Source organism: Camelus bactrianus, chromosome 26 (assembly GCF_048773025.1).
Source record: "Camelus bactrianus isolate YW-2024 breed Bactrian camel chromosome 26, ASM4877302v1, whole genome shotgun sequence".
Lineage (NCBI taxonomy): Eukaryota > Metazoa > Chordata > Mammalia > Artiodactyla > Camelidae > Camelus > Camelus bactrianus.
In genome coordinates, this window is record NC_133564.1 from 29,910,736 (window position 1) to 29,923,899 (window position 13,164).

Consider the following 13,164-nt stretch of genomic DNA (forward strand, 5'->3'; position numbering starts at 1 on the left):
GGGTGTTTCTTTTCATTAGTTCACATTTCAAGTAAGGAAAGGATTAGCTGTTCATGGGCTGAATGATTCATAGGCGCTGCTGGGCTGTCCTCCACGTCTCTGGCTTCGCCCGTGAGCAGCGTGGGACTGGTTAGGTCCAAGGGCTCCCGGTCAACGTGCTGTCAGTTGGACTTTGCCCGTTTTTGCTTCATAAACAGGCATCTAGGATACCCGATGCACCTCTCTTCCCATTCTTCTGCGAGTGGCTCAGAGACGTCAAGGTTGCTTCTTTGGTCTCATGTAGAGCACTTAGCTGTCGGGTTCCATGATCGTCAGACCCAGCCCCGTGCTGAACCCGACTAGCAGTGTTCTGGTAAATAGATGATCAACAACCCACCCTGGCGGGGCATGGCTGCGGGGAGCCCTGATTTATAGCATCTGCAGATTCCAGGGATGTAAGTGATGCCCACATGGCTGATTTCAAGCTCCCAACGGGAGGACACTGAGCATCCCAGAGGTGGGAAGCGATGTGCACAATCAGCTCAAGACCACACTTGACCGATCCCAGCCCTCCTGGAGTAACAAGTAAACCTCTAGTTGGTGTGTGCAGCCAATGTGTCGGTTCTGAGCAACAATACAGACATGTGGGAGGCAGCACAGCATACGTGGCCCTAGATACTGCTAAGTGCTGAACACCCGGGCTCCTGCTGACCTCCCTCTCCCTGGCTCTCATCCGCGGAGGGGCTAGAGAGGCGCTCTCCCACTCTCCACCCTTCCCTGCAGATGCAGGTGCCTGTACCAGCTGCTAATAGTCTCACTGAGCACAATTTTAGGCATTTTCTACAACCCCACCTCAGTGGTGATGTCAGGCTTGGCCTGTGTTGCACACACTGAGAGGAGTTCTACTACAACAGAAAGGCGTTGGTGGCGCTGGACACATACGGACCTGCACTTGGTCTAATTCTGTATCTCAACCGTTACAAGTCACTCTGGTGATATCGAATCAATGTCCTGTGATGTTAAAACTGAGGCTAAACGTCTCCCAGTCACCACTTGTGCACACCTGGAGGTAAGATCGGACTAAGGGAACCTTAAAGCAGATTGGCATATGACCTAACCTTGACTGAGAGTCTGGCCTGCTGGCTCCTCCCAGTGGCGGCTGATAAACACAGCGACTTCATTGTCATTGAGATCGATTTCTTCATCTGAGGTTCAATCTTACTTACCTGGGGTCGATATAGTACATTAGTGGTGCCTGGGGACTGAAGACGCCCAGCCTATGGCAATTAGAAAGGGCAGGAAGGCAGTATTGATTAACTCAGCGTGATCCCAGGCCCTCGTATTTAACCCTCAGGAAACCAGACAGATTCAGTGCCCTGACAGCACGACATCTTCATTAGATGAACTGGATTCCTTTCCTCAGGAGACCCAATCTGGTCATCTAAGTAAAATGGCCATTTCATTTTCTCTCAGGTCAATTTCACTATCTTTTATTTGACAGCCAGCTCGGTCTCTTGGGAAATTTGTGGGTGATTAGAGTAGTAACAGCAAGGACATCACTGTTACGATAACAGTACCTTAGATTCCCCAGCACCTCTCCTGAAGGCACACGAAGCCCTTTTTAACAGATCCTCCATCCATTCATGCAACATGGCTTCCGGGGAGGGCCAAGGCAGAAATTACCATCACTGTTTTACAAGGAAAGACACCACTCTCAGGTCTCAAGCAAATGGTTTTAAGAGCTAAAATTCATTTCTGGCTCTGTTCACCAACTTAATGCCTTCTTTAAACATAAACATGAATCACACTATGTTGACAGTTGCATATTTACAGAGAGACATAGGAGAAGAGAGAACTTTTACAACAGTGGCCAACACGGCAGCTGCCAAGAAATAGCTAGCTCAGAAAGAAAAGTTCAAGAGCAATCCTGTTCTCCCTCTAGAAAAAAGGAAAGGATTTTTCTTTTGCACTCAGAAGGGGTTCAGCAAAGAGCAAGCTTGAGATGCAGAGGCCGCTGACTAACAGGCTGAGCGCTAAGGTTCCGAGGAGCCAGGACCCACCTCGCGAGGGCAGTGATGGGCCAGGAGGTGGCAGGGGAAGAAAATTTCCAAGCAGCCAAAACACCAACGTTAAGAGAATTTCTACCCTTTCCTGAGGGATGGGGTCTGTACAGAAAGAACTACAGGCCCAACACATGTGGTCTGATCACTCGAATACAGGCAGAATGGGACGGGGAGGAGCATGAACACAGGAAAGTCTGGGAAATGAGAAACCTGAAGCAGGGGGCCTGGAGGTAAAGCTAGTCTCAGGTGACAAGTGCGTGCTCAACAGAACCACACCCACGCCCACACAGAGGGGCAGCTCTGGGCTGGGCTGGAGTGTCTGCAGACTCTTGTCAATCCATCCTTAGCTCTCTGCTTCATCACAGTCTCTCTACCCCTGGGCTCAACTGAGCCTGGCTCAGCCCCCACCTGGCCTCACCATTTCCCCCAGGAAATGGTCAGTCGTGGGGGACTTCGGGACCTGGCCCTGGACCTCCGCTTCCTGCCCATCCTGCACCCACCTTCTGTCCCTGCCTTTCCAAGAGCATCAGAAAGGTAGGAGGCTTGTCCGGAGGCCTGGGGGCAGGACCTAAGGGGAGGAACAGGAGGAGGGGACCCAGGCAGCAAGCTGCGCCCTCCGGACAGACAGCCCCCACCCAAGCCTGTCAGCCTGGCTCCTTCCCAGCTGACGTTCCCTTCCGCGTCACACAGCCCGCAGAGCAATGAAGCAGCAGCAGTTTTTATTGAGGGACCTAAACTGAAAATAGGTTTAGAACATAATTTAAAAAAATAAAACAGCAAAAGTAGCAAAAAATATATGACCTTTTTAAAAACATTTTCCTTTTTTTTTTTTTTTTTTTTTGCTTTTTTCTTTGTTTTTCATATATAGCAACGGATGTCTCCCAGCCGCCAGGAGCATCTTACCCAATGGGTAAACCTCTGGTAACGACCCTTTTAAAAAGACATGTAAATATATACTCAGATTTATACACTTTGTGTTTTCTTCATAGCTATGTACAGAGCCCCCGGGTTGGGGCTGGGCCCCAGGGCCACAACACTGCTCCCAGCCTCTGCGTCCCCATCCTCTGGTACCAGGTATTTGGTCAGCAAAGCAAATTAGTATTGGAATTAATAAGCCACTGGCACCGTCCATCTGGGGCAGAGGTCGCCTTCAACCGAGGCCTGAGCGCCGATTCCCACCCCTCCCCACACCCCACCCCCAACTACCACTGTAGCCGGAGGACCAGGCACCCGCCACCAGAACACCGGCATCGGGGCCACGGTGGAGCAGACAAAACCAACACAGGAAAGCTCGGTGGTCTCTCGCTCGTGTGCTGCTCATCTTCCACTTCCCGACCCTCCAGGCGGCGGGCAGGGGCCTTGGTCCCACATCTGGGAGGCAACGAAGTGGCCTTCAGCGAGTACCTGCTTCCCTGCTCCTCTGTGTCACCAGCAGGCTGAGAGGAGGAGGGGGCGACAGGGGAGCTCAGGGGTGAAGGCCTCAGGTGGGCAGCTGGCTCCTGCCAGCAGGAAGGGGCAGAGGGGAGGCAGTGAGTCCAGCAGGAGTGGGGGCAGGGCCGCAGCTGAGGATGGAGTCCGGACAGGGGTGCTGGGGGGCTAGTCAGCGCCGTTTGAGTCCGCCATTGGCAAGCTGGGCCGGGTGTCGGGGCAGGCAGGGCTCCTCGGGCAAGGGCTCATGAGAGAAGACGGAATCCTCTCCGGAGGAGCAGGTGGAGCTGCGGGTGTCAGGGAAGCTGGGGGAGTATTGGTCCAGGGGCATCGACAGGTCCAGATACTCCTGCGGAAGGAGACAGAAGGACGCTGGCCCCGCGCTCTCCTCTCGGCAGCAGGATTAATTCAGAGAGGACCCGGCTGGTGGTGACTGAAGACCTGGGAAGGGCAGCCTCACCTGGTTGGAGGTCAAGGCCACGATGCGGTCCAGGTCTTCCACCAGCTGCTTGAAGGTAGGTCTTTGCGAGGGGACTGCATGCCAACAGTCCCGCATCATCATGTACCTGGGACAGGACGGGGAGGTCAAGGGAGGAAGGACGAAAGCAGGCTTATGGCAGAGGGACCGTCTGGAGAGGGTGTCTGGCTCGGCACCCCTTCCTTCCTCTCCCTGCCAAGCCCATCCCTCCCCCAGGGCCCAGCCCAGGACTCCGGGCATCTCCTCACGCTTACAGCTCATTGGTGCAGTTACTGGGCTTGTCCATACGATGACCCTCTTTCAGCAGCTTGAAAAGCTCCTCCACAGGTACACCAGGATACGGGGAGCCGCCCAGAGTGAAGATTTCCCATAGGAGCACCCCAAAAGACCACCTGTGGACAGGTGCAGGGCCTCTGGGTGTCATGGGCACAGAGCTAGGCCACCCCAGAGTCCTTGCCCCTCTCCCGCACCAGCACCTGAATCCACCCTCCCCCAACACAAGTCGTTCATCCCAGGGGACGCCAGGGGACAGTGGCCTTTCACCCTCAGGGAACAAAGTGATGGAACACATCCGATTTTTTTTTTTTCCTTTTTCTTTTTCTCTCCACGATGGGATGCAGGACTCCCTGTACTGGAAACTCTCCCCGGATATCCCCGGCAATTGCTCATTTCAGACTCACACATCACTCTGGTGGGTGTAAATCCGGTCAAACAATGCCTCGGGCGCCATCCACTTCACAGGCAGCCGGCCCTGCAAGCAGCACGGGGAGTTTGGGAGTGGCCCGGGACAGGGCGGTGAGAGGATGGAGGGGCACACGCAGGACAGACGCGGGGCGGGCACATTCTCAGCTCCGCCCGCCGTGCCAGTTTCTCAAGGAGGAAGCCCAGCGGGGCAGAGGACAGGCACCCGGTGCGTTGTCAGCACTTACGTTGGTCGTCTTTTTATAGTAGTCGATGTGGTGGATGTCGCGAGCGAGGCCAAAGTCTGCAATCTTCATCACGTTATCCTCTGTCACCAAGACGTTCCTGGCGGCCAGGTCTCGGTGTATGCACTGCAGAGACAGGACAGGGGGAGAGATGAAAGAAAGGAGGGTGGGAGGCAGGGGAGGGTGACCCTCCGCCCCAGTGTCTGCTCTGCAGCTGCCAGGCACTTCCTGAACATTCCAGATTCCTGCTACAATGTTCCTCTCCTCCATGTCAAACCCAGTCATCCAAACGCCTCCAGCTCCAGGCCTCTTCATCACTTTAGCAGACCCTTCATATCTGCCATCCTTTCTTGCTCCTCACAGCTCTTAGCTTTGGATTTGTACCCAGAAAGCTGAATCTTTATGCTCGTGTCTGCACCAGCATCACGCCCTGTCTCCCGGGGTGCATCACGTCCATGCTGGGCTGGGCTTGAACAAAGCAGCACCTAATGAGCACCCAGACTGTGCCGAACTCTCCCACATAGGGCCTGTTCCACCCCCATAACCATTCTACAGCTGAGGTGTCATCATTCTGACTTCCCCTTTGAGGAAATTTAAGTTGGTGGCTGTCTGAGGAAGCTAATCCAGTCTGGCCACAAGGCCACGCTGGCTCTCCTGACACTGAGATGCCCTGAGAGCAGTCCACACGCCCTCCACTCCACCCAGGGGAGCCTTCAGGTGCTGCACCTTCTTGGAGGCGAGATACTCCATGCCTCGGGCCACCTGGTAGGCGCAGGATACCAGGTCCTTGGAGGAGAGCTGCTCCTCCGGGTTGTGGCTGGGGTTGTAGCAGTATTCCAGCCCGGGCGGCCTCCGGGCCTGCAGGTACTCCCGGAGGTTGCCCTTGGAGGCGTACTCCACGATGACATAGAGAGGACCTGGGGGCACGAGGAGGCGGAGGCCATCAGGGCAGGCCGGCCGGCACACAGGCTTAGTTTCACCCCCAGCAGCACACCGCGAGCGTGTTCTCCAACCCTAAGCTCCCCTTTAGGGACCCCGGAAACTCGTTCCACTGCCCAAAGAAAGTCAGGGAAATCATTCCTCCCGGGATAGTCCAGGAAGTTCACAAGCAAAGCTTGGGGCAAGAGCCCTAACCTAGACCACAGTAACTCACCTGTTCCTGTCCACACACTGTGTGTGAATCCAGGTGCTGGTATTTTCAGACAAGCCCCAAAGGGCATCAGCCCAGACACTGAGGAACACATCCCAACTATTGCTAAACTGGGCTCTCCTCCCAACCCGCTTCCCTGAGCGTGGCTGAGAGATGCCCAGCCTGTTGCTGACACCCCAGCTTGGTTATCTTCTCCCTGAGAGACAGCGGGAGGCCCCGGTCCCTGCCCGAGCCCCTCCCGCACTAGCACGCGGGCAGGAAGCCAGCGGGGCTCCGTGCCTACCGTCCTGCGTGCAGGCCCCCAGCAGGTTGATGATGTTCTTGTGTTTCCCGATCATCTTCATCATCTCCATCTCGGAGATCAGGTCTGACAAGTCTTTCTCTGTTGCATCCGCTTTACAGACAAACCAGAGAAGGGGGTGAGACTCATTTGCTTTGGAAGGGAGAACAAGTGAGGGGGAGGACTAAGATGTATGCCCAGGGCGCCTACTTCTCTGGGGTGTGCTTCTCTCCTTCCCTTTTAACCTCCAAATTTACTTTCCTCTCTCCTCTCCTGAGAGCCAGTGTTGCGGTAAGAGGTAGTGAGCAGGGCAGAGGCTATGCAGGAAAGTCAGCTGGCAGTGGGATCTGGAAACATCTGGGGGAGGGTGTAGCTCAGGTGTAGAGCGTGCTTAGCATGCACAAGGTCCTGGGTTCAATCCCCAGTACCTCCATTAAAAAAAAATACATAAACCTAATTATCCGCTTCCCCCACCAAAAAAATTAAAAATAGATAAACAACAGGTTTCTACTGTAAATACAGAGAACTATATGCAATATTGCAATATCTTGTAGTAACCTATAATGAGAAAGAATATGAAAAGGAACATATGTATGTACATGTATCACTGAACCATGATGTGGTACACCAGAATTTGACATGGCATTGTAAACTGACTATACTTCAGTTTAAAAAAAAGTTGACTAAACACCTGACCACAACCCAGGTGGATGCCAAGGAACAAAGTGGGATCACAGTGATTCTGGGGTGCAGAACGCCCCCCACTCCTGGACGGACAACCCTACGCAGGCCACGTAGCAGGTGCAGGCACTGGAAGGGCCCCAGGCAGGGTGTTCTCCTTGGCCCGAGGCCCACACTCTGCTTGGAAAGGGAAAAGATCGTTTCTGCTAGAACAGAAATACCACTCACACTTCAGCATCTTCACAGCCACTTTGGTCACACGGTTGGGTTTGTCCTTGTCCAGCCCAATGGCCTCGGCCAACACCACCTGCCCAAAGCAGCCCTCTCCCAGGGGTTTGCCTAAAACCAGTCTTTTGGGGAAACAAGGGTGGTATAAGCTGGGGGTGTAAAGTTCAAACCCAAGAGGACACCCCATCCCCCCTCCACGCGTCCCCCCAGCCGAGAGCAGGAAGAGGAAGTCATGGTTTCTGGATGCACCTGGTACACAGTCACTTCCTGGGAGGTTCAAGCCCATGCAACTTCCACCATTAGAATGACAAGTGGGGATTCCTCACGAAGGGGAGAGGGTTACCTGTCCCGAGGGAGCTCCCAGCGAGGGTCTTCGGGAAGCTCATATTCAGAGACCCCAGCCAGCATGGGGGTTCCACTGGAGGAGAGCCGGGAGGGCCGAACCAGCAGGACTCCTGAGTTCATGGACGCGCTGGAGTCAGCCGACACCTACAGGGAAGCGTGGGGTCACCCTTCTAGCGGAGATGGGGGAAACGGCAGCAGATTCCTCCCACCCCACTCAGGGCTTTTGGCCACTGGCAGAGGGGTGTCCCTGTCATCTGAGTCCCCTCCCCAACACAGAGAGGCAGAAAGACCACCAGAGGTCGGAAGACCTATGTTCTATTTATTATTTTATTTGGGGTAGGAGGTAATTAGATTTATTTATTTATTTTTTAATGGAGGTACTGGAGATTGAACCCAGGACCTCGTGCATGCTAAGCAGGCACTTTACCACTGAGCTATACCCTCCCCCTGAACTACATTCTAAAACTGACTTATTTTCACCACCAATGAGCCTTTCTGGGCTTCAGTTTACTCACCTTTCTCATAAGCATTCCAGACTGACGTTTTGTAACTTATCACTGCAATAGCAACTCTACTCTTGTCCCAGTTCATTGTGAAAACCCTGCCTTAGATTCTGGATTGCTGATTCCCAAAGCTCTTTCCAGAATTAGCACGGCTCTGGGTGAAGGCTGCCTACTTTCACATGCCTGAACCTTCAGTTCCAATTCCTGGGACAAAGGGAGGTGGGTGCCTGGGAGATGGAATGGCCATCTTTCTCTCCCCTACTCTGTACCTTGGTACCGCTAACCGGCCCTCAGGGGGGCAGTTCAAATGTGCGTGTTCAGCATAGCTAGGACCATCTCCCAGTCCGCGTGCCGGGTGAGCAGGGCACTGCGGGGGGGTGGGGTAAGGTGGGCACAGGGAATCCATAGGCTGGAACAGCTGACAGCCTGGCTCTGAGCACTGAGCACTGAGGTCAGGATGTTCCCCTGCCCCGGCCCAGAGGCCAGGAGCAAAGCCTGGGGTGGTCAGTTGAAGACAGTGCACAGGACAGGGGGTTAGAGGGTCCCGGGGAAGCCCTTGGGGCACAGGGAGCTGGTGCGGCAGGGAGTGCAAATCCCCCATCTACTTTCTGTTACCTGTCTGCGCAGAGGGATGCTCTTGGCCAGCTTGTGCACGGCCATCTGGCTGTGGAAGTCACTCTTTTTGGTGCCGCTCTTCATCTTGTAGATGATGACAGACCCCACCATGCAGGAGATGAGGAAGGCCCCCGTGCAGTAGATGATGATCTCCAGGTACAGGGGCGAGGTCATCACCGCTGGTCGCTCTTCCAGGGCTGGGTCAGTGCGAACAGGGTGTTAGCGAGCTTGCAGGGCCCAGTCCACTAGGGTCCCAGCTCCTTAAGAAACTCAACACCCATCTCCTTTCTTCTGCGAATCTTAAGGGCAGGGAAGAACCAAGCCAGGTCGTAGCTAGGACGGGGTTCTGGTGCTGAGCAGATGACACAATCTGTGATCTTTGAGGCTTCCTGATGCTGACTTGAATCCCAAGAGGGATGGACTAGAACTACTGCTACACCAGGCCCATCCTCATGAACTCAGGGCCCCCCTGTGCTCAGCCGCATTGCTGGGCTGGATGGGTACCGGGTACCCTGTGAGAGACGGCTGGGAACCCACTTCCGCTAGATGCCTTCCTCAGCGTCCCCATGGAAATGTGCCCCTTCTCTGCAGTGCGAGCACCAGGTCAAACACCTATCACTGGGGACAGCCGACCATCCACGAGTCTGTCGTTATAGACAGTCCTCCAGTACCTTGAAGGCCCGGATGGCACCTCACTTGTGTCTGGAGGCCACAGCGCCTGGCATCGGGGGGCACCCACAGAACGAGGACACGTTGGTAGGGGGAGAGAAAACCAGCCTGTGTCCTGACTGAATTCCTCCCCCTCGCCTGTGTCATCTGTGCAGGTCAGACATGTGCACGCCAGACCACAGGCAAGACTAACTTAATTTCCAAACGTGTCTGGGCGGCTAAAGAGGAAAATGTAAGCTTTACTGCACTTCTTAAGAACTCTACTCACAGGCCTAACTCCTAAAACCGAAGAAGGAAGCTGGGGAGGGGGGAACTGTCTGATTCTCTTCTCTACTAAGAGTACACCCTGCTCTCACCCCCATAGAAACCCGTGCAGTTCAAACTCCCTCTCCCTCCCATGCAGAGGCTGGGGGGGGGGGTCCCATCCAGCACCGGCTTCATAGAATGCCCCCTCCCCGACTTGGAGGGGTCCCTCTTTCTCCTAGAGCTCTCCTCCCACTCCTCCCCTTTTAAAGACCCCAGCCAGCCACAGGGGCCAGCACCCCGGGGACCTCCCCTGGGAGGCCCTAAGTGTGACCTCAGATGAGCCCAAAGAGAACTTCCCGAGGCCTGACAAGGGGATGGCAGAGCTGATAACACGGAGAAGTGTTTCTGTTTTTCTCTTTCCCCAGCGTCGAGAAACAGAGACAACGGACTGGGAGCATACACAGGACACTGACAACGACGATGATAAAAACAGAACGCTTCTCTGCCTCCAGTGGGGGCATTATCAGAGGAGGAGATGGGGAGAGAGAAGACAAGAGGTCCGAGTCTGCAGAAAGCAGAGCAGCAGAGCGCCCAGACCACGTGCAGCCCCGCAGCCACCAGCCCGCCACCCTGCACAGGCTGCAGGCTCCTTCCTTCCCGGCCCCGCACACACGCTTCCCCCCCGGAGGGTAAATGGACACCACCAAGCTCGCTGCGCTGCGCTGCCCAGGACAGGCCTTGCTTAAAGCAGCTCAGGTCCGCTCATCTGAGCTCCCCTCCCTCTCCGCTCCGAGGTCAGGGCAGGGCGGCAGCGTGGGAGGATGGAGGATGTTGTTCCTTGCAAGCGGCAACCCCTCCTTCCAGCGGGGGCCTACATTCAGTTAGAAGAGGAGTGCGGCCTTTCTGAGACCTTGCGGGCTGGCCATAAAGGATCAGATGAGAGAAGGGAGGCTGCTGGACCCAAGGATGGAAGGAGCTTGCCCTGGAGGAGAGCCCGGCTGCAGGTTAAATCCAGATCCCATGCATGCATTGCACTGGACAAGGGGAGAGCCAGTCGCAGGCGTGCAGGTGGGGGAGGCCTCCGCCTTCCCGCACCACTAGGAAAAGCTCCCGTGTGAGCTGGGAGGATTCGACCCACAAGGCTGGACAAGCAGCTAGAGCCGCCTGCTGGCCCTTGAAGCCCGGCTCTGTGTCTTCCCCGGCCCCTCAATGCATGCTCCCCCCGTGCCCGTGATGAGGGCGGGACATCGAGAGGAGAAGTCCAGTGTATACCTTCCAGAACGGTCAACCATGCAGAGTGATGGGAGAGTCCGATAGAGTTACCCGCCAAGCATGTATACTCCCCCGCGTCCTCAAAGGAGACATTCCTTAAGTGAAGCACCTCCATCTCTTTGTCGGTGGTATTAACTCCGGCAGTCTAGAAGAGACAACGGAAGCAAAATGGACAAGCCCGGGACATGAGACCTCTCAGAGATGCAGAGAGAGAGGGAAGGAGGAAGAGCAAAGAGGGGATAAAAAAAACCCAGAGGAAGAAATGCTCCCCAGCGTCTCCTTTGCAACAAGGAACAAACAAAAACCACCAGGCAGCGCGAGACCTGTTAGAGGAAGAGAGTGAGACCCTGAGGGAGGAAGGCCGGCAGACCTGAGATGACGGTGGGGTGGCTGGTTATGACCCGTCACCAGACGCTGGCAGCCCCGGCCCATCCCAGCATGCGGCGGCGAGCTGCATGGAGAAATGCGGCCCGGCGTGCGGGCGGCTGTTTGGTTTCCAGTAAAGAAAGTCTCAGAAGGCACACACAGGAGGGATGGAGGGGGCTGCAGCCACACACACACACACACACACACACCCCTGTGGATGCTCTTCCTTTCTCTCCTCCATCACTGAGGAGGCAGCAGGACCATCCCCCATGCAGCCGAGGAACACACACAAGGCACAGAGGGGGCGACACCAACACAGAACCAAACCAAACCAGCCTCCCAGGCCGGGTATTTTTCCATGGCTCCGGGCACTAGGAACACAGCAGGACAACAGGGAGGGCTGGGCGCTGGCCTCCCCACCTGCCCCAGCAGCTAGGGGCCCCCTCCGTATTCCCGTTACCTTTTGCCACAGGTCTGGTGACAGTGAGCCACGCAGACTGGTTAGCTTCACCAATATAGTTGGAAACCTTACACACATACTCCCCGCTCTGGGCCTCTGTCACATTGAACAGGGTCAGCACCTCTGCATCCGAGCTATTTATCCCCGAATGCTGGAACAAACCAACGACATGCCATCAGTTGGGCCAACCCTGAGATGTGGCCAGATTTTGCTCCCAGGCAATGTCACAGGCAGGCCCAGGGAGCTGAGGGAAGGGAGGAGCAAGAGAGACTTAGCACCTTTCCCTTCTGAGCAGGACGCAAGTGGATTTCAAAAGTCCGAAGCCCTTGACTGAAAAATGAACTTCAGAAAGTCACTACCCACCCCAACCAAATGTTCTGTCTGTGTTAAACCCTCTCCTCCAGGACGAGGGCAGGGATTGTGAATGGAGACGTGGCCACGGCCCCACTTCCTACATGGCAGTTTCAGCACCAGGAGTGAGGGTGGCCGGTAAATCTTTGGGGGTAATCAGGCCAGGGAGGACGAGGTCTAACGCTGGGACCAGGAGGGAAACCACTTTCCCAGCTTCTGGTTACTTCCTGTTGTAGGATCCACTGGAGAATTAGGTAATTCTCTTCCCTGGATTAATGGGGCATTCAGGGACAAGGGCTGGGAGTGAGAGGAGAAAGGAATAAAGAGCCATTACTCCTGAAACTCTGAGGGCTGACCTGTGGCCTTTGCCTTTCCAGCCCTACCTAAGTCGTGCCCGGTCGTTCACCCCACGGGCCAGAAAGGACGTGACTCGGGAGCCAGGGCAGAGACTGGGAGACGCCTGCTGGAGAGGCTTTGGTCGCGGGCCATGGGAAGGCAGGAGTGCACACACCTTCCTGGAGCAGCTGCCCCGAAAGCCTGGGCACAGTCACTCTTGAAGCTCTTTAGAAGCCAGCAGTGCCCACCCCCCAGCCCTCTGTGCCCCTCACATCTCCACCTGTGACCTGCCCCTGGTGGTCCTGCAGGATGTGGCTAGGTCCCCATTTAAGTCGGAGCCCGTGCCTGGAGGGAAGGGATGGGTCCCCGTCTTGGGCCCTGAGCTCGACCACAGCAACCTGGACCCCGGGAGACACAGGTCTCCTCCCCAGAGCCCAGCCCACGGAGACTAGGGCCAAGATTACCTTCAAGATCTGGACATAAGGCAGGTTGTCTGGACCAATCTTACTCCCGTTCACCTCGATGTGCTTTAGCCACTGGATGTGGGGCTGTGGGTCACTGTACACCTTACACATGAACTCCACGTTGCTGCCCAGGGCCACTGTCTTGTTGGCGGGCAAGCCTGCCTGCAGGATGGGCCGGTGAGGGGACCGCTCTGCGGAGGAAAGGAGTACAGGATGGAGGCCCATGAGGCTCTGCCGTGGCAGCTCCTGGCTGGGATGCTGACAGAGGGCATCCTGAAGACCTCCGAGAAGCATGCACCCGCCTCGGCTCTCTCGGGGATGGGC

The 13,164-nt window shown here is 55.7% G+C and overlaps 1 protein-coding gene across 4 annotated transcripts in view; it reads right to left on the minus strand.

Annotated features, from left to right (window-relative positions):
• Nucleotides 1-1,698: 1,698 nt before the first annotated feature.
• The window catches only part of FGFR1 (fibroblast growth factor receptor 1), a 46,078-nt gene continuing 34,612 nt past the window's right edge, over nucleotides 1,699-13,164 (minus strand). For all 4 annotated transcript variants that reach the window (XM_074353564.1, XM_074353563.1, XM_074353562.1 and 1 more), the window contains 12 exons: nucleotides 12,841-13,031; nucleotides 10,864-11,008; nucleotides 8,677-8,873; nucleotides 7,557-7,702; nucleotides 7,214-7,335; nucleotides 6,308-6,418; nucleotides 5,601-5,791; nucleotides 4,878-5,000; nucleotides 4,629-4,699; nucleotides 4,203-4,340; nucleotides 3,931-4,036; nucleotides 1,699-3,819 (listed from right to left, as the gene is read on the minus strand). In XM_074353564.1, coding sequence (XP_074209665.1) covers nucleotides 3,643-3,819; nucleotides 3,931-4,036; nucleotides 4,203-4,340; nucleotides 4,629-4,699; nucleotides 4,878-5,000; nucleotides 5,601-5,791; nucleotides 6,308-6,418; nucleotides 7,214-7,335; nucleotides 7,557-7,702; nucleotides 8,677-8,873; nucleotides 10,864-11,008; nucleotides 12,841-13,031 — 1,718 coding nt within the window. In that variant the 3' untranslated portion in view covers nucleotides 1,699-3,642. The remainder of the gene's footprint in view (nucleotides 3,820-3,930; nucleotides 4,037-4,202; nucleotides 4,341-4,628; nucleotides 4,700-4,877; nucleotides 5,001-5,600; nucleotides 5,792-6,307; nucleotides 6,419-7,213; nucleotides 7,336-7,556; nucleotides 7,703-8,676; nucleotides 8,874-10,863; nucleotides 11,009-12,840; nucleotides 13,032-13,164) is intronic.